General features: G+C 42.2%; 1 protein-coding gene across 1 annotated transcript in view; it reads left to right on the top strand.

Annotated features, from left to right (window-relative positions):
* Window positions 1-1606: 1606 nt before the first annotated feature.
* pou2f2b (POU class 2 homeobox 2b) overlaps window positions 1607-27390 on the top strand; it is a 132327-nt gene continuing 106543 nt past the window's right edge. The window contains exon 1 of the mRNA XM_061914797.1: window positions 1607-2470. Within this exon, the coding sequence (XP_061770781.1) occupies window positions 2368-2470 (103 nt within the window). The 5' untranslated portion in view covers window positions 1607-2367. The remainder of the gene's footprint in view (window positions 2471-27390) is intronic.

The following is a 27390-nucleotide window of genomic DNA, read 5'->3' as shown; positions in this document are numbered from 1 at the left end:
TTAAATTGCCTTATTTTCGCTATCTTCGAAACCACTATCCATTTCCCTGTGACGTCATACAGTGCTGCCAATGTAAACAAACAATGGGAATACCACAGCAAGATATAGCAACATTAGCTCGGATTCAGACTCGGATTTTAGCGACTTAAGCGATTCAACAGATTACGCATGTATTGAAACGGATGGTTGGAGTATGAAAATATTGAAGAAGAAACTGAAGCTATTCAGTGAATAGCTATTGACGCTATTCATAGCCATAGCATGGCCGAAAAGCTGCGTTAGCATCGCCGGTAAAATGTGCGGACCAAACAATCAGGACTTTCGCATCTTGTGACACTGGAGCAACTTAAATCCGTCGATTGGTAAGTGTCTGTTTTGCATTAAATGTGGGTGGAAGGAAACGTAATATAGTTGCAAATGCATCTGCAGGTTATCCATACATCTCTGTGCCATGTCTGCTTTAGCACCGCCGGTAAATAGCATGTTAGCATCGATTAGCATAGCATGTTAGCATCGATTAGCTGGCAGTCAACATCAACAAAACTCACCTTTGTGATTTAGTTGATTTTATAGTTGCAAATGCATCTGCAGGTTATCCATACATCTCTGTGCCATGTCTGTCTTAGCATCGCCGGTCAAATGTGGAGACACTCTGGTACATTCAATGGGGGTCTGGCGGCAGACACTTTGGCATCTTGGGGCCAGTGGTGCAACTTGAATCCCTCCCTGTTAGTGTTGTTACACCCTCCGACAACACACCCACCAGGCATGATGTCTCCAAGGTTCCAAAAAATAGTAAAAAAAACGGAAAATAACAGAGCTGAGACCCGGTGTTTGTAATGTGTTGAAAATGAAAATGGTGGGTGTGTTACGTCATCGCCTCCAGCGCGATAAACAGAAAGGCGTTTAATTCGCCAAAATTCACCCATTTAGAGTTTGGAAATCGGTTCAAAAAATAGATGGTCTTTGTTCTGCACCATCAAGGTATATATTGACACTTACATAGGTCTGCTGATTATGTTCCCTTTAAAGCAGACGACTTTTAGCTGTGTGTGTGCGCAGCGCTCATATTTCCTAACAGCCCGTGACGTCAAGCGTACACGTCATCATTATGTGACGTTTTCAAGAAAAAACTCCCGGAAAATTTAAAATTGCAATTTAGTAAACTAAAGCGGCCGTATTGTCATGTGTTGCAATGTTAATATTTCATCATTGATATATAAACTATCAGACTGCGTGGTCGCTAGTAGTGGCTTTCAGTAGGACTTTAAACACCTCCATGTGTCCCGCCCTCTTTTTCTTCCAAAGCAGTAATGCACTGATTACTGCTGGCATCATTATAGCAGCATTATTAAGAGGATGGTGTGCGTGTGTGTGTGTGTGTGTGTGTGCGTGTGTGTGTGTGTGTGTGTGTGTGTGTAGATGGTAGGAAGGCAAGGGGGGGACGCAATCCAAAAATCAATACAGGATACCTTTTGCAGCGGTAGTGAAAACGAGGGAGATGAGGGTGTGTGTGTATGTGGGGGGGGGGGTGGGAGTGAGGTATGGTGGGTTGGGGGGTGGGGGGATGGAGGGATGGAGGGGTGATGTGTAGTAGCAGCTCCTTGCTCGCCTCAATGTTGCAGCCAGCCTGGTGTGTCAGATCGCTAGAAAGCTGGAGGGAGGCAGGTCGAGTGAGCTGCTGGGCTTCCCAATACATAGGCGACATAGAAAGATAGATATATAAATACATTAAAAACAATTGAGTATAACGAGAAAGACACACAGGCGGATGGACGGACGTACTATAGGCAAGTGTTGCGATTAACCTTTTTTCCCCCTCTCTCTCGCTGTATTTATTTATTTATTTATTAATTGATTTTAATTAGTGTGTGACACGCGGGAGGGAGGAGCATCAGGATCAGGTGTGTGTGTGTGTGTGTGTGCGTGCGTGCGCAGTTTTGTTTGTTTGTTTCTTATCGCCTTTTTAAGTAATACATTTTTTTCCTCCCATATAGCAGCGAAATAGTCCCACCAAATAGCTCCAACCCAAATATAACCGCGCGAAATAAGACTTTTGTAAAGTAAAATGTTGAAATAGTTGTGTTGCTTTATTAACCGAAGCTAACTGACTGTTTTCGTGCCTTCCGGGCGCTTGAGTAGAAAAAGACGCGGGGACTTGATTCCCGGCGAGCGGCTCCTCCGTCCGTCTGTGTGTCTCCGTTGAAGAAAGAACTCCATTGTGTGCACCTTGATGCCGGCTTGAAGTCAGTAAAAAGCAAAGAAAGTGTCGGGCTGCTTTCATGTGTACGCACCAAGCGAGCCGCCTCCACCAAGCCGAAGACTCCCCGCATTATTCTTACTACTTGCGGCCGAAGAAGGAAGAGCATGTTCGTCCCGCTGCCGGTGCCGTTGGTGTTCCAGAGAGCTGCCCCCGCAGACCTCAGCGCCTGGCGTCTCAAGTCCCCGCTGGCTCTGCGCTCCAACTCCGGTAAGACTCTCCTTCTTTCCGAGCCTCTCCTTCTTTCCGAGCCTCTCCTTCTTTCCTCGCCAGACAAAAGCGTTCCTTCCCTCTCCGCCGCCGCCCGCGCCTGAGCCTCAGCCTCCGTCTCTCCCCGACTAGACTCTCCCGGCAAAGGCAGGGAATATTCATGCCAACTTATCGATCCTTCGCGGGGATCGATTCTTGGGGCCGCTGGAAGGAAGCAGCGCGAAAGGGTGGGAACTAGAACATTATTTCTTGTATTTTCCAACAGGCTTGTCATTTCTTGCACTTTGTGCGCTGCGTTTCACCGGAGAAGGGAGGGGAATAACAGGCAGGTGGTGGCGGAGAAACACCTCCATCAGCCGGCATCCTAACTGCTGTGTCGGCTCCATCCATCCATGTGGCCGAGGATGGAGCTCTTAAAGGGCCAGGCCCACCTTCTTTTTCGCCACCACCTCGCATTTCCTAGTCATCCATCCATTTTCTACCGCTTATTCCCTTTGGCGACGCTGGTGCCTATCTCAGCTACAATTGGGCAGAAGGCGGCGTACACCCTGGACAAGTCGCCACCTCACCACAAGGCCAACACAAATAGACAACATTCACACTCACATTCAGCGCCAGAAACCGACTACTACCGACCACGCAGATGAAATCTTAAAGGCCTACTGAAATGAAGTGTTCTTATTTAAACGGGGATAGCAGCTCCATTCTATGTGTCATACTTCATCATTTCGCAATATTGCCATATTTTTGCTGAAAGGATTTAGTAGAGAACAAACACCATAAAGTTGGCAACTTTCGGTGCTGATAGAAAAGCCCTGCCTCTACCGGAAGTCGCAGACGATGACGTCACACGTGTGATGGCTCCTCACATTCTCACCTTGTTTTTAATGGGAGCCTCCAACAAAAAGTGCTATTCGGACCAAGAAATTGATAATTTCCCCATTAATTTGAGCGAGGGTGAAAGATTCGTGTTTGAGGATATTGATAGCAAAGGACTAGAAAAAAAAAAACGCGATTGCATTGGGACGGATCCCGATGTTTTTAGACACATTTACGAGGTTAATTCTGGGAAATCCCTTATCTTTCTATTGTGTTGCAAGTGTTTTAGTGAGTTAAATAGTACCTGATAGTCGGAAGGGTGTCTCCACGGGTTTCTTGACACGCAGTGTCTCAGGGGAGTCGACGGCAGCTATGGACGACACAAGCTCAGCTTTTCTCCGGTAAGAACTGACTTTTTAACCACAAATTTCTCACCGAAACCTGCTGGTTGACATGTGGTCGGGATCCATGTTCTCTTGACCGCTCTGATCCATAGGAAAGTTTCACCTCCAGGAATTTTAAACAAGGAATCACCGTGTGTTTGTGTGGCTAAAGGCTAAAGCTTCCCAACTCCGTCTTTCTACTGTGACTTCTCCAATATTAATTGAACAAATTGCAAAAGATTCAGCAACACAGATGTCCAAAAAACTGTATACTTATGCCATTAAAGCTGACAACATTTAGCTGTGTGTGTGTGCAGCGCTCATACTTCCTAAAAACCGTGACGTCTTGCGTACACGTCATCATTACACGACGTTTCGAAGACAAAACTCCCGCGAAATTTAAAATTGCAATTTAGTAAACTAAAGCGGCCGTATTGTCATGTGTTGCAATGTTAATATTTCATCATTGATATATAAACTATCAGACTGCGTGGTTGCTAGTAGTGGCTTTCAGTAGGCCTTTAAAGCAAATTTAGAGGAAAGAAATGTGTTTGGGGGGCCGGTATATCTGTTTTTAGGAACACTAATACAAAACCTCCCCATAATGTCTGATTGAAAGCTAAAAACTTTATGACAGACCGCCTTCAAAAACGGAATGCAATTTTACATTTTTATACTGAATGAGACACCCAGAATGTACATGAAAATAAAAAAGAATGTGGGATTTACAATATTAACTATGAAGGATAAAACACTGAATATTGACAATATATGAACGTCACACCCCCTCTCCATCCACATATTTTACAATCAAGTGAAACACGACAAAAATGCAATAAACACAACAAAATATGAACATGAAGGGTAAAAAAACCACCTACAATCTGATATATGTGATATATCACTAAGCTGTAGAACTTTGTTGTAAAAATCTCTTTCCGCTTCTGTCTCTGACACCCACATTTCAGGCTCATACTCTGTGGAAACGTTCCCCACCCACACTGCTTGGTGCCTCGACTGAGCTGCTGTGACGAATTAGAGGACCATAGTAACTCATTAGATGACCATAGTAACTAATTAGATGACCATAGTAACTAATTAGATGACCATAGTAACTCATTAGATGACCATAGTAACTCATTAGATGACCATAGTAACTAATTAGATGACCATAGTAACTAATTAGATGACCATAGTAACCAATTAGATGACCATAGTAACTAATTAGATGACCATAGTAACTAATTAGATGACCATAGTAACTCATTAGATGACCATAGTAAGTAATTAGATGACCATAGTAACTAATTAGATGACCATAGTAACTAATTAGATGACCATAGTAACTCATTAGATGACCATAGTAACTAATTAGATGACCATAGTAACTAATTAGATGACCATAGTAACAAATTAGATGACCATAGTAACTAATTAGATGACCATAGTAACCAATTAGATGACCATAGTAACTAATTAGATGACCATAGTAACTAGTACATCATGCAAAAGCACAGATTTCAACCTTTGACAGACTTAATATAGTTGAAGACTTACGGTCATTAGAAAACATCACTGCACATCATAATGGCAGCTACACTTTTTATCTTAAAGATCTAAAAAAAAAAATATTTGGGATTGTCCAGCGGGCCAGATTGAAAAGCTTAAAGGGCCGCATGTGGGCCCCGAGCCTTAATTTGCCCAGGTCTGCCTTAAACGAATAACTATTAAGTCTAAGCCCTGTTTCGCTTCACTAAACCATCGTTTAAGGTCCCCCTCCTTGGACAATTTTTTACACGGGTAAGTGTACCGTGTATTTCTTGAATCTCCGGCTCTTAGATTTGTATGCACTTATTGATCGTTTACAAACTGAGTTTGGAGAGGAAGTGACGTCAGAAAGAACGCACCGCAGCCAGCTTCGTAATCAAGCGGTTTCGTAACTGGAAGGTAAACACTGGAAATATGAAGGCGAGTCGTCCAGACATGCCGTGTTTCTCCTTCCGTCTGTGCAGACGCTTGTGGAAAACACACACGAATACCTTGCAGCTATTTCAGATACAACACTTCTCAGATGGCGAGAGAACATCCGAATGTTTAAGTCAGCTGTGATTCTACTTACCGAAAAACTTTGTCCGTTTGTCAAGGGAGAGACAACGAGAATGCAGGCTCCGTGAATGTGATAAAAAAAGGTAGCGTGTGCTTTTTATTACCCGTCGAGGGAAAATGACAGAAAACGGTGAATGCATTTGGACCGGCAAAGCAGACTGTATCAGGTATTGTCCGCCATGTATGTCGAGGACTCAACGTCTAGGTCCACAGTATATACAGTCACCAAAAACGAATGGACAATGAAGGTGAAGGCAAACGATTGAGTGTCCTGACCAGATGTCTAGATCCCTAGTTTGATTGATGTAAAAAGCTCTTGTCTCTAAGTAAGTGTCACGACCAGTCACATCACGCCGGGAGTTATTTGGAGTTTTTGGGTGTTTTCTTGTGTGTAGTGTCTTGCGTTCCTATTTTGGTTGTTTGGCTCCTGTTTGGTTGCTATTTTCCTGTAGCAGTTTCATGTCTTCCTTTGAGCGCTACTTCCCTCACATGCTTTGTTTTAGCAATCAAGACTATTTCAGTTGTGCAGACGCTATCCTTTTTTTGTGTGGAAATTGTTGATTGTCATGTCATGTACGGATGTACTTAGTGGACGCTGTCTGCTCCTCACGCGGTTGGTAGAGTGGCCGTGCCAGCAACTTGAGGGTTGCAGGTTCAATCCCCCGCTTCCGCCATCCTAGTCACTGCCGTTGTGTCCTTGAGCAAGACACTTTACCCACCTGCTCCCAGTGCCACCCACACTGGTTTAAATGTCACTTAGATATTGGCTTTCACTATGTAAAGCGCTTTGAGTTACTAGAGAAAAAGCGCTATATAAATATAATTCACTTCACTTCACTAAGTCTTTGCTGTCATTCAGCATTCTGTTTTTGTTTACCTTGCAGCGAGTTCATTTTCAGTTTCCATAGCCATCTCTAAAAGTGTTTCCCCCAGAATATTTGTTAGTTAAAGTGGTGTTTCTCCAGGGGAAGGGGGCGTTGCGGGACAGGGGGATGGACGGGGAAGGGGCTGTAAGGAACAGGGTCATTCGGCCTGCATTAGACTACAAACCGTGGTGAAGTAGGTCGGCTTCGTCGCGTGGAGAGGCCTAATACTTTTGGTTGTTTTCCGCTCCGTATGCTGAATGGCAATATGATATATATCTCAATATTTTTTCCTTAAAGGAAGTGAAGTGAAGTGAATTATATTTATATAGCGCTTTTCTCTAGTGACTCAAAGCACTTTACATAGTGAAAGCCAATATCTAAGTTACATCTAAACCAGTGTGGGTGGCACTGGGAGCAGGTGGGTAAAGTGTCTTGCCCAAGGACACAACGGCAGTGACTAGGATGGCGGAAGCGGGAATCGAACCTGCAACCCTCAAGTTGCCGGCACGGCCACTCTACCAACCGAGCTATACCGAAAAAAACACACAAAACAATCTTAGTTACCTCAGATACTAAGTATGTCATTATTTTGACTTTGTAAATATTGACTTACTAAGACAAAGTAATGTCATACTTAGCAGACTAAGAATGTTAATAAATTAAGCATGATGAGTTTTGCATATGTGGCCCCACTTTTAACTATTTTTTTAAAACGCCTATTTACAGTAAGTCATTAATTTGAGTTAGTCATTATTTTGTCTTAGTAAGTTAATATTTACTAAGTTAAAAGTGGGGCCACATGCTGACATATGCACAACTCATCATGCTTAGTTTATTACAGCATTTGGGAAGCCTGTAGTTGATTTTAATTATGTAAATATTATATTTTTATCAACATGTGATAGCAGGGAGCCTGCCATTCAAAACTAGGCTGCTACATTACTAATGAATAATGTAATTATAGCTGGAAAAATGGTACAGTAGCAATAATAATAATACTAATAATAAAGTCAAATACAAATAAGGCAACGAGAAGTATCCATGACTGCTCTGAACAGCCGATATGGGCATCTACATCAACTATATGATTTGCCTGAGAAGCTAGAAAGGAAAAAAAAAAATATATATATATATATTTTTTTTTTAAGACTTTAGTTTAGGCGAGGCTCTTTGTTGTCAAGGGGCGGCCGCCTTAACAATAAAGCTCTGTGGGTAACCCTGCCTAAGCTTCAATGCCTTTTTTAGGGCACTCGCCTTTTGTTTATTTTTGGTTTAAGCAGTAAAAAGGATGTACAAAGCAATTACAAAGCAATTAGCTACCTGCTGCCACCTACTGATATGGAAGAGTATTACAGCACCGACACTCAACAAAGGCACTTTATTTGCAGATTATAATTATTACTGGTTTGCATCAAATATTTTTCACCCAAATAGGTGAAATTAATTAATCTCCCACGGCACAGTGGTTGAAAAACACTGGTGTAAGTGGTGTGCGTCGGCTCCATCCATGTGGCAAAGGTAGGAGCTCTTAAAGGGCCAGGCCCACCTCCTTCTTCACCAACACCTCTCATTTCCCAATCACTTCAAGCATATTTGATTCCTGCACATCCTCAGTCAGCGGGTGCACGGCGCGTGACCGTGATGAGATAGGTGCGAGAGAATGGCGTTTGGGGGGGAGGAGAGAGGACAAGAGTGTGGGGGGATGGAGCCAAGCAGAAAGGAGGCAAAGAACCGAGGAGGAGGAGTTTTGGCGCTGAAAAATTGCAAATGTCAGAAGGAGATAAAAAAAAAATGTGGGAAGCGGGAGAGGGTGAAAGTAAGAGCGGATGACAAGGTGAAAAACGAGGAGGGGGATGGAAAACCCAGTTTGAGCAGTAGAGGTGAGCGTGAAAAATGGCGGCTGAGCCCATTATGTTGGCCCGACTCGGGGCCGGCATCCGAATAAGCAGGCCGGGATGTGCCAGATGACGGGATAACGGTGATTCACGTGCTGACGCCACGCCGCTGTCAGTCCGCCTGTAGTCACTAAGTTGAACACTTGCACGTACAAACCAAGTAAGTAAGTAAGTAAGTGATTAGTTGAGCAACTGATCGCTAGGAATGTCGACAGCTGCTGGTTTATGACAGGGGGGCCCGCACTTTTTCTGCAGGCCAGCTACTTTTCAATTGACCAAATCGAGGGGATCTACCTCATTCATATATATCATTTATATTTATTTATTTATAAAAGAGACACTTTTCTTAACATTAAATGTGTTTAATGATAATACAAGCATGTGTAACACATCTACAGTGGGGCAAAAAAGTATTTAGTCAGCCAGCGATTGTGCAAGTTCTCCCACTTCAAAGGATGACAGAGGTCTGTCATTTTCATCATAGGTACACTTCAACTGTGACAGACAGAATGGGGGAAAAAAATCCAGGAATTCACATTGTAGGAATTTTAAAGAATTTATTTGTAAATGATGGTGGAAAATAAGTATTTGGTCAACCATTCAAAGCTCTCACTGATGGAAGGAGGTTTTGGCTCCAAATCTCAGTATACATGGCCCCATTCATTCTTTCCTTAACACGGATCAATCGTCCTGTCCCCTTAGCAGAAAAACAGCCCCAAAGCATGATGTTTCCACCCCCATGCTTCACAGTAGGTGTGGTGTTCTTGGGATGCAACTCAGTATTCTTCTTCCTCCAAACACGACGAGTTGAGTTTATACCAAAAAGTTCTATTTTGGTTTCATCTGACCACATGACATTCTCCCAATCCTCTGCTGTATCATCCATGTATCCATTTTGGTATAAACTCAACTCCTCGTGTTTGGAGGAAGAAGAATACTGAGTTGCATCCCAAGAACACCACACCTACTGTGAAGCATGGGGGTGGAAACATCATGGCTGACTGGCGATCGACTGACACCCCCCCGCGGTGGACCGGTAGCTTGCGATCGACGTAATGGGCCCCCCTGGTTTATAACATCTTGAAGCAACTGGAAGTGTTTTGTTACTAGTTCAAACACGACATGTCAGCTCCATTTGAGCAAGCATTGGTCATATTTTCTAAAGGCACAATGCTGTACTCCATAAATGTGGTATAATTTAGAGTAGTCCATGTTGCACTTATACAGCGACTCAACAGGCAATAGACAAAGCGCGGTATTGACCTGTACAAATCATAATGTAATATGCATGCCCCGCCTCTAGTTGGCAGTGTCAAACATCGCCTGTTGCCTTTTGTAATCTGATGCCAGCCCGAGTCCAGGTCAGAACTTCAGAACGTGAGAAAGTAACATTTTTGCAGCTGATTCCGAAAAAACAGCGCAGCTCTCAGGATCTTGGACAAGCGTTTTTTGCAGTAGTTGCTTAAAAAAGCAGAGCGCTCCTGTTTTGCAGTAAAAAGGCTCTTTGACAAGTGTTCTTGCAGTCAGTTAAAAAAAACAGCAGAGCTCCCAGGATCTTGGAGTGTATTTGCAGTACGTTCCAAAAACAGCAAAGAGCCCCTGCTATGTAGGGGGTCTTTGAAAAGCGTTTTTGCAGTTTTTGCTTAAAAAAGCAGAGCACTCCTGTTATACAGTATGACGGCTCTTTGACAAGTGTTCTTGCAGTCAGTTAAAAAAAACAGCAGAGCTCCCAGGATCTTGGAGTGTATTTACAGTAGTTTCCAAAATAATAACCCTAACCCTAACCCAAAAACAGCAAAGAGCCCCCTATGTTGGGGGTCTTTGAAAAGCGTTTTTGCAGTTTTTGCTTAAAAAAGCAGAGCACTCCTGTCATACAGTATGACGGCTCTTTGACAAGTGTTCTTGCAGTCAGTTAAAAAAAAAAACAGCAGAGTTCTCAGGTTCTTGGAGCAGTGATTTTGCAGTAGTTTCCAAAATAAAGCGAAGAGCACCTGCTATGTAAAGGGTCTTTGACAAGCGTTTTTGCAGTAGTTGCTTGAACAAGCAGAGCGCTCCTGTTATACAGTATGACGGCTCTTTGACAATTGTCTTTGCAGTTCATTAAAAAAAAAAAGGAGAGCTCTCAGGTTCTTGGAGGAGTGTTTTTGCAGTAGTTTTCAAAAACGCAGAGCCCTCATATTATACAGTATGACGGCTCTTTGACCATTGTTCTTGCAGTCAGCTAAACAAAACAGCAGAGCTCTCAGGTTCTTGGAGGAGTGTTTTTGCAATAGGTTCCAAAAAACAGCTAAGAGCTCCTGCTATGTGGAGGGTCTTTGACAAGCGTTTTTGCGGTAGTTGCTTAAAAAAAGCAGAGCTCTCATGTCACACAATATGACGGCTCTTTGACAAGTGTTCTTGCAGTCAGTTAAAAAACAGCAGAGCTCTAATGCATGTTCTTGGAATGTTTTTGCAGTCAGGTCCTAAAACAGCAGAGTGCTTCTGTTATATTGAGGTTCTTTGACAAGCGTTTTTGCAATAGGTTCTTAAAAACAAAATAGCTTTCAGGATCTTAGTCAAGCGTTTTTGCAATAGTTGCCTTAATACAGCAGAGCACTCTTGTTATATAGGGCGCTTTTAACGAGAGTTTTTAGCAGTAGCTTCTAAAAACGCTCCTGTTATATAAAGTGTTTTTGACAAGCACTTTTGTATTAGTTGCTTAAAAGGAGAAGAGCGCTTCTGTTATACCGTATAAAGACTCTTTGACAAGCGTTTTTGCAGTAAGTTAAAAAAAATAGCAGAGCTCTCCGGATTTTGGATGAGCATTTTTGAAGTAGGTTAGAAAAACAGCAGAGTTCTGAAGATCTTAGACAAGTGTTATTGCAGTAGTTTCCTAAATCCAATCCAATCCACTGTATTTATATAGCACATTTAAACAAAACAAAAATGTTTCCAAACTGCTGCACAATATTAAAACAAATATTCAAATATTATCGTTTGCTCTACCAATGACTGAATAAAAATAAATAAATATAAAGCCAATATAAAAATAGAAAATACATCAGAGCGCTCCTGTTATATAGAGCATTTTTGACGAGAGGTTTTGCAGTAGGTTCTAAAAAACAGCAGCACACTCTTGTAATATAGAGAGTCTTTGACAAGCACATTTGATTTAGTTGATTAAAAAAAGATCAGGGCTCCTGTTATACAGTATGAGGGCTATTGACCATTGTTCTTGCAGTAAACTTAAACAAATAGCAGAGCTCTCAGGTTCTTGGATGAGTGTTTTTGCGGTAGGTTCAAAAACCAGCTGAGCTCTGCTGTTACATAGAGGATCTTTGGCGAGCGTTTTTGCAGTAGCTGCTTAAAAACGGCAGAGCGCATCCTCTCCTGTTTTATAACGGGCACCTTTGACTGGCACTTTTGCAGTAGATGCTTATAAAGAGCAGCACTCTCTTATCATACAGATCATCTTTTAACAATTATTTTTGCAATAGGTTTTTAAAAACAGCAGTGCTTCCGTCATAGCCATTATTGACTTTTTACTCCATTATTTACTTTTTACTTTTTAAGTTTGATCTCAATTCTGTACACTGATGCTGGAATTTTAAATTTCCTGAGGGAACTCTCCTGAAGGAATCAATAAAGTCCTATCTATCTATCTATCTATCTAGAATAATTTTGTAGAAGTTTCTTATACTGTCATATTTCATTTGGAGGATCTGGGACTACCATTTTTGCAGTAAATCCCTAAAAACGGCGGATGCAGAGTGCTCTGGTCATATGTACCAGTGGTTCTCAAATGGGGGTACGCGTACCCCAGGGGGTACTTGAAGGTATGCCAAGGGGTACGTGAGATTTTTGAAAAATATTCTAAAAATTGCAACTATTCAAAAATCCTTTATAAATACATTTATTAAATAATACAACAAAATATGAATGTACAAACGTAAATTCATAAACTGTGAAAAGAAATGCCCATCCATCCATCCATTTTCTACCGCTTATTCCCTTTCGGGGTCGCGGGGGGTGCTGGCGCCTATCTCAGCTGCAATCGGGCGGAAGGCGGGGTACACCCTGGACAAGTCGCCACCTCATCGCAGGGCCAACACAGATAGACAGACAACATTCACACACTAGGGACCATTTAGTGTTGCCAATCAACCTATCCCCAGGTGCATGTCTTTGGAAGTGGGAGGAAGCCGGAGTACCCGGAGGGAACCCACGCATTCACGGGGAGAACATGCAAACTCCACACAGAAAGATCCTGAGCCTGGATTTGAACCCAGGACTGCAGGACCTTCGTATTGTGAGGCAGACGCACTAACCCCTCTGCCACCGTGAACAATGCAATATTCAGTGTTGACAGCATGATTTTTTGTTGACATTTTCCATAAATTATTGATGTTAAATATTTCTTTTTTTGTGAATAAGTGCTTAGAAGTAAGTTGATGAATCCAGATGGATCTCTATTACAATCCCCAAAGAGGGCACTTTAAGTTGATGATTACTTCTATGTGGAGAAATATTTATTTAGAATTGAATCACTTGTTTATTTTTCAACAAGTTTTTAGTTATTTTTATATCTTTTTTTCCAAATAGTTCAAGAAAGACCACTACAAATGAACAATATTTTGCACTTTTATACAACTTAATAAATCAGAAACTAAAGACATAGTGCTGTATTTTACTTCTTTAGCTCTTTTTTTCAACCAAAAATGCTTTGCTGTGATTAGGGGGTACTTGAATTAAAAACATGTCCCCGAGGATACATCACTGAAAAAAGGTTGAGAACCACTGATATAGAGGATCTTTGATGTTTTTTTTTTTTTAATTATGTCTTAATAAAAACACAGAGCACTTCTGTCCCACTGAGAAACTGCAAACCTACAGGGAAACTTTACTTTTGCCATAATTGTCAGTTAGAACTGTCCTCTTTCTCGTCCGCCGCAGGGCTTTTGACTGGCGCTCTCACTCCTGGTTTCCTTTTTGTGTCAGGGTCAGAGGTCACCCAGAGAGCGCTTGACTCAGTCCCATCCTGACCCTTCCCTGCCCCGCTCACTCCGCGCCCCGTTGTTGTCCTCTTTCATGTTCAAACAATCCTGGAGCACTCTGCCTCGGTCAGCGTCTCGGGCGCGCTACCATGAAGGAGATGGACCATCATATCACATAAAATCACGCGTGTTGGGCTGTTTTCCACTTGGACGAACCCAGGTTTTGTTGTATTTTTAATGGCATTGTGTCTGTCGTTGCCATTGTGTGTGTGTGTGTGTGTGTGTGTGTGTGTGTAGTCAAGTGGTTTGTGGAGCCATCAGCATTAACTGCTGTATGAAAGTTTAATAGGACACGCAGGAGAAACAGCAGGTTTCGCACCCCAGTGCGGGACTTGATATGATACGATGGGACACACACACCTTAGATCAGTTCATTTCAGCTATGCACCTTCTGTCACACGTCATTGACCGCTATCTACCTCCTCACTTTATTTTGCTGTACACTATACTAACACTGTAGACAGAGGATCAATTAGCCATTAAGTTCCAAAATCACACATGCCATTCTCTATTTCCATTTCACATATCCATTTACTAACCCCGTTTCCATATGAGTTGGGAAATTGTATTAGATGTAAATATAAACAGAATACAATGATTTGCAAATCCTTTTCAAGCCATATTCAGTTGAATATGTTACAAAGACAACATATTTCATGTTCAAACTCATAAACTTTTTTTTTTTTGTGCAAATAATAATTGACTTAATTTCATGGCTGCAACACGTGCCAAAGTAGTTGGAAAAGGGCATGTTCACCACTGTGTTACATCACCTTTTCTTTTAACAACACTCAATAAACGTTTGGGAATTGAGGAAACTAATTGTTGAAGCTTTGAAAGTGGAATTCTTTACTATTCTTGCTTGATGTACGGATTAAGTTGTTCAACAGCCCGGCGTCTTGTCATATTTTACGCTTCATAATGCGCCACACATTCCCGATGGGAGACAGGTCTGGACTGCAGGCGGGCCAGGAAAGTACCCGCACTCTTTTACTACGAAGCCACGCTGTTGTAACACGTGGCTTGGCATTGTTTTGCTAAAATAAGCAGGGACATCCATAATAACGTTGCTTGGATGACAAGATATCTTGCTCCAAAACCTGTATGGACCATTCAGCATTAATGGTGCCTTCACAAATGTGTAAGTTACCCATGCCTTGGGCACTAATACACCCCCATACCATCACACATGTGTAAGTTACCCATGTCTTGTTCACTAATACACCCCCATACCATCACACATGTGTAAGTTACCCATGCCTTGGGCACTAATGCACCCCCATACCATCACACATGTGTAAGTTACCCATGTCTTGTTCACTAATACACCCCCATACCATCACACATGTGTAAGTTACCCATGTCTTGGGCACTAATACACCCCCATACCATCACACATGTGTAAGTTACCCATGTCTTGTTCACTAATACACCCCCATACCATCACACATGTGTAAGTTACCCATGTCTTGTTCACTAATACACCCCCATACCATCACACATGTGTAAGTTACCCATGTCTTGTTCACTAATACACCCCCATACCATCACACATGTGTAAGTTACCCATGTCTTGGGCACTAATACACCCCCATACCATCACACATGTGTAAGTTACCCATGTCTTGTTCACTAATACACCCCCATACCATCACACATGTGTAAGTTACCCATGTCTTGTTCACTAATACACCCCCATACCATCACACATGTGTAAGTTACCCATGTCTTGGGCACTAATACACCCCCATACCATCACACATGTGTAAGTTAGTCATGCCTTGTTCACTAATACACCCCCATACCATCACACATGTGTAAGTTACCCATGTCTTGTTCACTAATACACCCCCATACCATCACACATGTGTAAGTTACCCATGTCTTGTTCACTAATACACCCCCATACCATCACACATGTGTAAGTTACCCATGTCTTGTTCACTAATACACCCCCATACCATCACACATGTGTAAGTTACCCATGTCTTGGGCACTAATACACCCCCATACCATCACACATGTGTAAGTTACCCATGTCTTGTTCACTAATACACCCCCATACCATCACACATGTGTAAGTTACCCATGTCTTGTTCACTAATACACCCCCATACCATCACACATGTGTAAGTTACCCATGCCTTGGGCACTAATGCACCCCCATACCATCACACATGTGTAAGTTACCCATGTCTTGTTCACTAATACACCCCCATACCATCACACATGTGTAAGTTAGTCATGTCTTGGGCACTAATACACCCCCATACCATCACACATGTGTAAGTTACCCATGTCTTGGGCACTAATACACCCCCATACCATCACACATGTGTAAGTTACCCATGCCTTGGGCACTAATGCACCCCCATACCATCACACATGTGTAAGTTACCCATGTCTTGTTCACTAATACACCCCCATACCATCACACATGTGTAAGTTAGTCATGTCTTGGGCACTAATACACCCCCATACCATCACACATGTGTAAGTTACCCATGTCTTGGGCACTAATACACCCCCATACCATCACACATGTGTAAGTTACCCATGTCTTGGTCACTAATACACCCCCATACCATCACACATGTGTAAGTTACCCATGTCTTGTTCACTAATACACCCCCATACCATCACACATGTGTAAGTTACCCATGTCTTGTTCACTAATACACCCCCATACCATCACACATGTGTAAGTTACCCATGTCTTGTTCACTAATACACCCCCATACCATCACACATGTGTAAGTTAGTCATGTCTTGGGCACTAATACACCCCCATACCATCACACATGTGTAAGTTACCCATGTCTTGGGCACTAATACACCCCCATACCATCACACATGTGTAAATTACCCATGCCTTGGGCACTAATGCACCCCCATACCATCACACATGTGTAAGTTACCCATGTCTTGTTCACTAATACACCCCCATACCATCACACATGTGTAAGTTAGTCATGTCTTGGGCACTAATACACCCCCATACCATCACACATGTGTAAGTTACCCATGTCTTGGGCACTAATACACCCCCATACCATCACACATGTGTAAGTTACCCATGTCTTGGTCACTAATACACCCCCATACCATCACACATGTGTAAGTTACCCATGTCTTGTTCACTAATACACCCCCATACCATCACACATGTGTAAGTTAGTCATGTCTTGGGCACTAATACACCCCCATACCATCACACATGCTGGCTTTTGAACTTTGCACCTATAACAATCTGAATGGTTATTTTCCTCTTTGTTCCGGAGGACACCACGTCCACAGTTTCCAAATATAATTAGAAATGTGGACTCGTCAGACCACAGAACACTTTTCCACTTTGATCAGTCCATCTTAGATGAACTCGGGCCCAGAGAAGCCAGCGGCGTTCCTTGGTGTTGTTGATAAATGGATTTGGCTTTGCATAGTAGAGTTTTAACTTGCACTTACAGATGTAGCGACCAACTGTAGTTACTGACAGTGATTTTATGAAGTGTTCCTGAGCCCATGTGGAGATATCCTTTACACACTGATGTCGGTTTTTGATGCAGTACCGCCTGAGGGATCAAAGGTCCGTAATATCATCGCTTGCGTGCAGTGATTTCTCCAGATTCTCTGAACCTTTTGATAATTTTATGGACCGTAGATGGTAAAATCCCTAAATTCCTTGCAATAGCTCGTTGAGAAATGTTGTTCTAAAACTGTTTGACAATTTGCTTACAAAGTGGTGACCCTCACGCCATCCTTGTTTGTGAATGACTTAGCATTTCATGGAAGCTGCTTTTATAGCCAATCATGGCACCCACCTGTTCCCAATTAGCCTGCACACCTGTGGGATGTTCCAAATAAGTGTTTGATGAGCATTCCTCAACTTTATCAGTATTTATTGCCACCTTTCCCAACTTCTTTGTCACGTGTTGCTGGCATCAAATTCTTAAGTTAATGATTATTTGCAAAAAAAATAAAGTTTATGAGTTTTTTTACATGAAATATGTTGTCTTTGTAGCATATTCAACTGAATATGGCTTGAAAAGGATTTGCAAATCATTGTATTCTGTTTATATTTACATCTAACACCATTTCCCAACTCAAATGGAAACAGGGTTTGTATAGCGGATGCTCTTGTGTGCGTGCAGGGTTGGCACGCCTGCAAACGAGCGTGCACGCAGGCCTGGTTCGGCCCGTTGCGAGGGGAGCGTGCAAGTCGCAGTGTTAACATGATTGCAAATGACAAAATGTCAACCTGGGTTTGTTAGCGACATAATGGGGAATCAATAGACGCGAGAAAGATGTCAATACTACATGCTTTATTGCATTAAGCTACCTCTCTCCGTCTTCATAGCCTTCCCTCTCTCTCTTCCTCTCTCTCTGTCACAATATCATTCTCTTCCTCCTCTCCCGGCGCTCCTAAAGAATTAGATTGCAGAATATGAGTTATCAGTTATCAGTATAATATCAGTTTGAAGGCAGCAGACTGATGGCGGAATGCTTCAGTGGCTAATAAGCTTTTTGTTCTGCTCTTTGCGTCTATTGGGGCTTTATGGATGTAGGGCTGGGCGATAGACATATCAATATACTCCATATATCGCAGGTTTGTCTTTGTGCGATATAAAAAATGACTACATTGTGATATTGGAGTATATGTTCTTACGCAGTTGCTTTTAGCTGCTGGCATTCTCGCTCTTTCTTGTGTCTCCTTCTCACAGATGGCAAGCGCACCCTCTTACACACGTCACATAGTGTCAGGTCATAGGTCACATACGTATACGCCCTCGCGGAGCAGAGAGGTAGCAGCATGGGTAACGTTAGCTGTGTTGCGAGTGGTAATACAAGAGAAAGAAGGTGCCAATCTGGTAACAAGTGAAGGAAGAATGAATTCCCAAGAAAAACAGCAGGGGTCCATCGTCTGGCGGTGGTTTGGCTTCAAGTGAGAATATGTCGAACAGACAACCGTAATTTGTCAAGTGTGTGCCAAAAGCGTTGCTACAAAAAGTAGCATTACTGCTAATGTGTAGCATCATTTGAAAAGTCACCTGCTATAGAATGAAGAGTGATTACTCCGCATGTCAACATCTCCATTCTATGCCACACCAACAAAATGCCGAAACAACCATTTCCACATCAACACCGTATGAAAAAAATAGTGAACAACATAAGGAGATAAAGTCCGCAGCAACCCACCACATAGCGATTTGATTTCCTACTATGCCGCACATTTTTATTTGACAGGTATTGAAATATCTTGTGTGACATCATGCACAAAGGTGCACTTTATTTGTTTTAAAATAGTGTAGTGGCATTCTGTACAAAAGGTACACTTAATTTAGTGTTGTTTTGATATGTCATCTTAGTGACATCATGCACAAAAGTGAACTCATAGCTTGTTTTAAAATGTCTCTGACAATCTTGCACTTTTGAAATGACATGAATGTTTGTTTCACTGCTTAATAACTGATAATAATAAATACATTTTTGGTCAATTGACTTAGTTGTGATTTCCCTCTCTGCATGAAAGTTTAAAAGTAGCATATATGAATGCAGTATGAAGAAGAATGTTTGAATGTAGACACATAGAATCATCATACTGCTGTCATTATATGCATCAAGTGTTCATTCAAGGTTAAGGCCAAATATCGAGCTATATATCCTGCATCGTGATGTGGCCTAAAACAGGGGTCGGCAACCTAAAATGTTGAAAGAGCTATATTGGTCCAAAAATACTAGGGATGCACCGAAATGGAAATTTGTGGCCGAAGCCGAATAAAATTTAAAATCTCGGCCGAAGGCCGAATAATGAATGCAGTTTTTCACAATTTGTTTTGTATTGCATAAATAGCCTAGAATACATTTTTAGACATGTTTTTCAAATTAAGTAATTTTTTCTTGTAATATTCCAGTAGCCTTTGCTTTTCAAAAAAAAGCACAAAGTTTTCATTTATATTAGGCCTTCAAACAAAACAAGCATTCCAAAAAAAAATAAAGTGCATTAAAGTGGATAAACCCACAACAAATGAATTATTGTCCTTTTGGCAAAAGTCTGCTTAGCCACAGTAGATATGCTAATAATGTAAACAGAAGGCTCAAGTAAATCTCAATAAGTGTGTGCTTGTAACCTCATACACTTATACAGGTAGCCTACACAACAGGCTAATAATGTAAACAGAAGGCTCAAGTAAATCTCAATAAGTGTGTGCTTGTAACCTCATACACTTATACAGGTAGCCTACACAACAGGCTAATAATGTAAACAGAAGGCTCAAGTAAATCTCAATAAGTGTGTGCTTGTAACCTCATACACTTATACAGGTAGCCTACACAACAGGCTAATAATGTAAACAGAGGCCCCACTAAATCTCAATAAGTGTGTGCTTGTAACCTCATACACTTATACAGGTAGCCTACACAACAGGCTAATAATGTAAACAGAAGGCTCAAGTAAATCTCAATAAGTGTGTGCTTGTAACCTCATACACTTATACAGGTAGCCTACACAACAGGCTAATAATGTAAACAGAAGGCTTAAGTAAATCTCAATAAGTGTGTGCTTGTAACCTCATACACTTATACAGGTAGCCTACACAACAGGCTAATAATGTAAACAGAGGCCCCACTAAATCTCAATAAGTGTGTGCTTGTAACCTCATACACTTATACAGGTAGCCTACACAACAGGCTAATAATGTAAACAGAAGGCCCCACTAAATCTCAATAAGTGTGTGCTTGTAACCTCATACACTTATACAGGTAGCCTACACAACAGGCTAATAATGTAAACAGAAGGCTCAAGTAAATCTCAATAAGTGTGTGCTTGTAACCTCATACACTTATACAGGTAGCCTACACAACATGCTAATAATGTAAACAGAAGGCTCAAGTAAATCTCAATAAGTGTGTGCTTGTAACCTCATACACTTATACAGGTAGCCTACACAACAGGCTAATAATGTAAACAGAGGACCCACTAAATCTCAATTAAGTGTGTGCTTGTAACCTCATACACTTATACAGGTAGCCTACACAACAGGCTAATAATGTAAACAGAGGACCCACTAAATCTCAATTAAGTGTGTGCTTGTAACCTCATACACTTATACAGGTAGCCTACACAACATGCTAATAATGTAAACAGAGGACCCACTAAATCTCAATTAAGTGTGTGCTTGTAACCTCATACACTTATACAGGTAGCCTACACAACAGGCTAATAATGTAAACAGAGAACCCACTAAATCTCAATAAGTGTGTGCTTGTAACCTCATACACTTATACAGGTAGCCTACACAACAGGCTAATAATGTAAACAGAAGGCCCCACTAAATCTCAATAAGTGTGTGCTTGTAACCTCATACACTTATACAGGTAGCCTACACAACAGACTAATAATGTAAACAGAAGGCTCATGTAAATCTCAATAAGTGTGTGCTTGTAACCTCATACACTTATACAGGTAGCCTACACAACAGGCTAATAATGTAAACAGAAGGCTCAAGTAAATCTCAATAAGTGTGTGCTTGTAACCTCATACACTTATACAGGTAGCCTACACAACAGGCTAATAATGTAAACAGAGGCCCCACTAAATCTCAATAAGTGTGTGCTTGTAACCTCATACACTTATACAGGTAGCCTACACAACAGGCTAATAATGTAAACAGAAGGCTCAAGTAAATCTCAATAAGTGTGTGCTTGTAACCTCATACACTTATACAGGTAGCCTACACAACATGCTAATAATGTAAACAGAAGGCTCAAGTAAATCTCAATAAGTGTGTGCTTGTAACCTCATACACTTATACAGGTAGCCTACACAACATGCTAATAATGTAAACAGAGAACCCACTAAATCTCAATAAGTGTGTGCTTGTAACCTCATACACTTATACAGGTAGCCTACACAACAGACTAATAATGTAAACAGAAGGCTCATGTAAATCTCAATAAGTGTGTGCTTGTAACCTCATACACTTATACAGGTAGCCTACACAACAGGCTAATAATGTAAACAGAAGGCTCAAGTAAATCTCAATTAAGTGTGTGCTTGTAACCTCATACACTTATACAGGTAGCCTACACAACAGGCTAATAATGTAAACAGAGAACCCACTAAATCTCAATAAGTGTGTGCTTGTAACCTCATACACTTATACAGGTAGCCTACACAACAGACTAATAATGTAAACAGAAGGCTCATGTAAATCTCAATAAGTGTGTGCTTGTAACCTCATACACTTATACAGGTAGCCTACACAACAGGCTAATAATGTAAACAGACGCCCCACTAAATCTCAATAAGTGTGTGCTTGTAACCTCATACACTTATACAGGTAGCCTACACAACAGACTAATAATGTAAACAGAAGAAATAGCGTCTGCTCGGTATCGTGTAACGGGGCTCAATGTACTCCATGAGTCTCCGAAAGCCAATGTCTTCCACAACACTAAACGCTTGATCATCCAAAGCCATAAACTCCATTAGCTTCTTTGTAATTCCGTTTGCTTTGGCACTGTCAGTCGCAAACTTTGTTGTCCTCTCAAAGACGTCGGCCACGGACGGGGTGGGCGTTCTCGTGCTGTGACCAGCTCTCCTTTCAGCTGCAGCCGTCTCTCTCTCGTACTCGGCATGCTTTTCTGGTTCTTTGGCTTTTAAATGATAAATTAAAGCAGTAGTGCTGAAGGTATTTGCTGAGGCACCTCCTCCAGACAGTTTGGCAGAACATTTGTTGCAAACTGCAATACTTTTGTCACTTTCCGACACTTGAAAATATCTCCACACTGCTGACATTTTTCCGAAGGCGCCGGGTTACAACGTCACCGCACGTTGGTTGATTGCGTCACCGCGTCCAAAAATGCGTCACCCGCCGCTATTAGGCCTTGCTTTTAACTCATTCCACCGAAGGCCGAATGTGGCTTTTTTTGCCATATTCAGCCGAATATATTCGGTTACCGATTATTCGGTGCATCCCTAAAAAATACAAAAACAAATCTCAAAACCTACCGATCTCAAGGCGGACACTCTAACCACTAGGCCACTGAGTAGGTAGTAAGTAGACTAGTTATGTAGACTACAAGAAAGTGCTTTAAATGTTGAAAAAAAATCTTATAATGACCCCTTTAACGCGCCTTAAATTCCCGGTGCGCTTAACAGTCTGTTGCTGAAAGAGCTATTCAGGGCCTCAAGTGCCGTACATGGAGTGAGAGTGCTATTTTGCCCTCGATTTAGTAATGCTTTGCAAGGCTGTTCTTTGTCACCGATTTGATTTATAACTTTTATGGACAGAATTTCTAAGCGCAGTCAAAGCGTTGAGGGGCTCTGGTTTGGTGGCTGCAGGATTAGGTCTCTGCTATTTGCAGATGATGTGGTCCTGATGGCTTCATCTGGCCGGGATCTTCAGCTCTCCCTGGATCTGTTCGCAGCCAAGTGTGAAGCGACCGGGATGAGAATCAGCAACTCCAAGTCCGAGTCCATGGTTCTCGCCCGGAAAAGGGTGGAGTGCCATCTCCGGGTTGGGGAGGAGACCCTGCCCCAAGTGGAGGAGTTCAAGTACCTAGGAGTTTTGTTCACGAGTGAGGGAAGAGTAGATTGCGAGATCGGCGTCTTCAGTAATGCGGACGCTGTATCAATTCGTTGTGGTGAAGAAGGAACTGAGCCGGAAGGCAAAGCTCTCAATTTACCGGTCGATCTACGTTCCCATCCTCACCTATGGTCATGAACTTTAGGTTATGACCGAAAGGATAAGATCACGGGTACAAGCGGCCTAAATGAGTTTCCTCCGCCGTGTGGCGGGTCTCTCCCTTAGAGATAGGGTGAGAAGCTCTGCCATCCGGGAGGAACTCAAAGTAAAGCCGCTGCTCCTCCACATGGAGAGGAGCCAGATGAGGTGGTTTGGGCATCTGGTCAGGATGCCACCCGAACGCCACCCTAGGGAGGTGTTTAGGGCACTTCCAACCGGTAGGAGGCCACGGGGAAGACCCAGGACACGTTGGGAAGACTATGTCTCCCGGCTGGCCTGGGAACGCCTCGGGATCCCCCGGGAGGAGCTGGACCAAGTGGCTGGGGAGAGGGAAGTCTGGGCTTCCCTGCTTAGGCTGCTGCCCTGGCGACCCGACCTCGGATAAGCGGGAGAAGATGGATGGATGGATGGATGGCTTTTCCATGCATTCAGCACATGTATTGATGCATATTTATGTGCTCAAGCTTTCTCTGACTTCCTCTCTGCTCCTAATCTCACATCAGGCTTGCCATGCAGCAGGGTTTTGTATTCCTCCAAATATCAGTATCCCAATCAATACCACAGGCTTTTTTTTAAATTCCCTTTAATCCTAACGGCGCTTACTTTTTTCAATGGACACGCACAGGTGCGCTACGGCTTTAATGTACGTGTTTGGGAGGGGAATGTGCGCCAGGTGACGTGCGCGTGTGGACTGAAACTAATGTAGTATTAATGCTGATGAGGTCCCAGAGCTTATTAGCAGTAGCGAGCGCGATTGAGTTTCTCCAAGGGAACAGGACACACTTCAACCGCTACCATATTGATGGCTATTACCAAACAATGACCTTTACGCCAAAAAAACACTCGCAGCACACATACAAAGGCATACTGTAGTGCAGGCATGGGCAATTATTTTGACTCTGGGACCAAATGTAGAGAAAAAATGTGTCTATTTTTAGGAACACTAATACAAAACCTCCCCATAATGTCTGATTGAGAGCTAAAAACTTTATGACAGACCGCCTTCAAAAACAGAATGCAATTTTACATTTTTATAGTGAATGAGACACCCAGAATGTACATGAAAATAAAACAATGTGGGATTTACAATATTAACTATGAAGGATAAAACACTGAATATTGACAATATATGAACGCCACACCCCCTCTCCATCCACATATTTTACAATCAAGCGAAACACAACAAAAATAGCAAAATATGAACATGAAGGGTAAAAAAACCACCTACAATCTGATATATGTGATATATCACTAAGCTGTAGAACTTTGTTGTAAAAATCTCTTTCCGCTTCTGTCTCTGACACCCACATTTCAGGCTCATACTCTGTGGAAACGCTCCCCACCCACACTGCTTGGTGCCTCGACTGAGCTGCTGTGACGAATTAGAGGACCATAGTAACTAATTAGATGACCATAGTAACCAATTAGATGACCGTAGTAACCAATTAGATGACCATAGTAACCAATTAGATGACCATAGTAACCAATTAGATGACCATAGTAACTAATTAGATGACCATAGTAACTAATTAGATGACCATAGTAACCAATTAGATGACCATAGTAACTAATTAGATGACCATAGTAACTAATTAGAGGACCACAGTAACTAATTAAATGACCATAGTAACTAGTATATCATGCAAAAGCGCAGATTCCAAGCATTGACAGACTTAATATAGTTGAAGACTTACGGTCATTAGAAAACATCACTGCACATCATAATGGCAGCTACACTTTCCTTCGACTTAGACTTCCTTTTTATTGTCATTCAAATGTGAACTTTACAGTACAAATAAGAACCAAATTTGTTGCATTAGCTCATGGTAGTGCAGGATAAAAAAAAGCATTAAGGTGCAGATATTGATAAATAGATTACTGTACAGATAAATACATTGCACTGTTGCATATGCATCCATGTTTATGGATGTATGTTATATTGTCTTTTTATTCCAGCGAGTTAATCCATTTTGGGGGGGAATTGAAGGGATAGTTATGATGCGTTCAAGATTCTTACGGCCTGAGGGAAGAAGCTGTTACAGAACCTGGAGATTATGCTTCGGAACCTCTTCTTAGAGTCCAGCAGTGAAAACAGTCCTTGGTGGGGGTGGGAGTAGTCTTTGCAGATTTTCTAAGCCCTGGACAGGAAGCGGCTTTTTGCGATCTCCTGGATAGGAGGGAGAGGAGTCCTGATAATCTTTTCCGCCGTCCTCACCACTCTCTGGAGACTTCCAGTCTGAGGCATTGCAGGCTCCAGTCCAGACAGAGATGCTGTTGGTCAGTAGGCTCTCTATAGTGCCTCTGTGGAATGTGGTGGGAATGGAGGGAGGGAGTTGTGCTCTTTTCACCCGACGCAAAAAGTGCATGCGCTGCTGAGCTCTTTTTACAAGTGTGTAGGGACCAGGTTATACTGTCAGTGATCTGCACCCCCAGGAACTTGGTGCTGCTCCATCTTAAAGATCTAAAGAAGAATATTTGGGAATGTCCGGCGGGCCGGCTTAAAAAGCTTAACGAGCCGCATGTGGCCCCCGGGCCTTAATTTGCCCAAGTCTTGCTGTAGTGTTTCCCTCTGTGGTTGGATTTGAACGCAGGCCCGCAATAATGTTGGTTAAGCCATGTCCAGTGAAATGCAGCCCAGCATTAGTCCTAATCAGAGGCTGTGTGAGCAGGCCACTTAATCAGACCTATCACCTGGAGAGCCGTAAATGGACTCTGTTTGGTGTGTGTGTGTGGAGGCAGTTAATCAACACATCAGCAGGAATCAACACATTCAAAGCACCGGACTCCATTCTGGGCTATTGATTTATGCCTTTTTTCTTTCTGTCGTCGTCTCTCGCCTTCGCTCCCATCCAGTTGACGTATGGTGTGGAGGGAGAACTGGAGCATACTTGACCTCTACATGGGGGACATCCTGTTGTACTGTGTGTGTGTGTGTGTGTGGACGCTTGGTCAGCGGTGGCCTGGCTTGATCGGGGCCTGGAGTGGGCTTCGCCACACGCTACCAATCACAGGTTGAGGTCGGGGGACGGTACGGGGGGAGAAACGGGTTGTGAGCCCCTGCTGGTTATTGAACACTTGCGTAGTTGATTTTGGTGCTTATTACCGTCACCGCAGGAGTTTGGTGTTGGTTTGTTAGCACGGTTATGGAAAAACAACCAATGCTTTCTTGGCAGGACGGGCATAAGCCAGTGAAGAACGTACCCTTTGACCGAACTTGCTGAAAAATGACACACATTTGTTTGAAAGCAGAAGAAACATGAAAATGGAGTTTTTGTAGTTTTTGACTGTCAATCTCTAAGCAGACCTCTAAATTATTGCCGATAAACAACGTCATCGCCAGTGACGTGCCGTGAACTAAACACCAGGTGAGGCATACATACTTTTTTTTCTCCTTTTTTTTAATTAATTTTTTTGTACTTAAATTCATATGTGCAGCTCTAGTCGTTGTTCATTTAAGTTGCACATTAGAGTTACAGGAAAAAAAGGGAGTCATTCTCTTTCATAAAAACATTGTCATAATGATATGATAAATGGGTCCAAAAAGTATTTGATAAAGTTGTTATTAAATACTTTTTGGTCCCATTTGCTTTTAAAAATATAAATCAAGTATTGTGAGTGTATATTACCTTTCTGTATTTCTATCTGAAGCTGCAAAAGCTATCCTCCATGAAAACTTACTTTGTATCATCGCATTCATTTCGTCTTAAAGTCCAGTTTAGAGTAGTATTTAATATTGGATACAGTATATAATCCTCCATATTGGCAGAAACATTCATTTAATTCAATTTAATTCCAAGAAATTAAACAATATTTTTGCATCTGCTGATCAAATATCGCCTCAGGACTATCTCAATGGTTTTGTTAGTGGCAGTCATATTGTTGGAAGATAGCGGTATGGCTCGGTTGGAGGGCCAGCAACTTGAAGATTCCAGGTTGAATCCCCGTTTCGCCATCCTATTTACTTCCAGCGTGTCGTTGGGCAACACGCTCTAACCACCTGCTCCAAGTGCCACCCACACTGGTGTAAATGTAGCTTAAAGATGTACATAATGGATTTCACTATGTAAAGTGCTTT

Source organism: Nerophis ophidion, linkage group LG11 (genome assembly GCF_033978795.1).
Source record: "Nerophis ophidion isolate RoL-2023_Sa linkage group LG11, RoL_Noph_v1.0, whole genome shotgun sequence".
NCBI lineage: Eukaryota > Metazoa > Chordata > Actinopteri > Syngnathiformes > Syngnathidae > Nerophis > Nerophis ophidion.
The sequence above is the reverse complement of the archived record's forward strand: the minus strand, read 5'-3'. Positions and strand labels throughout refer to the sequence as shown.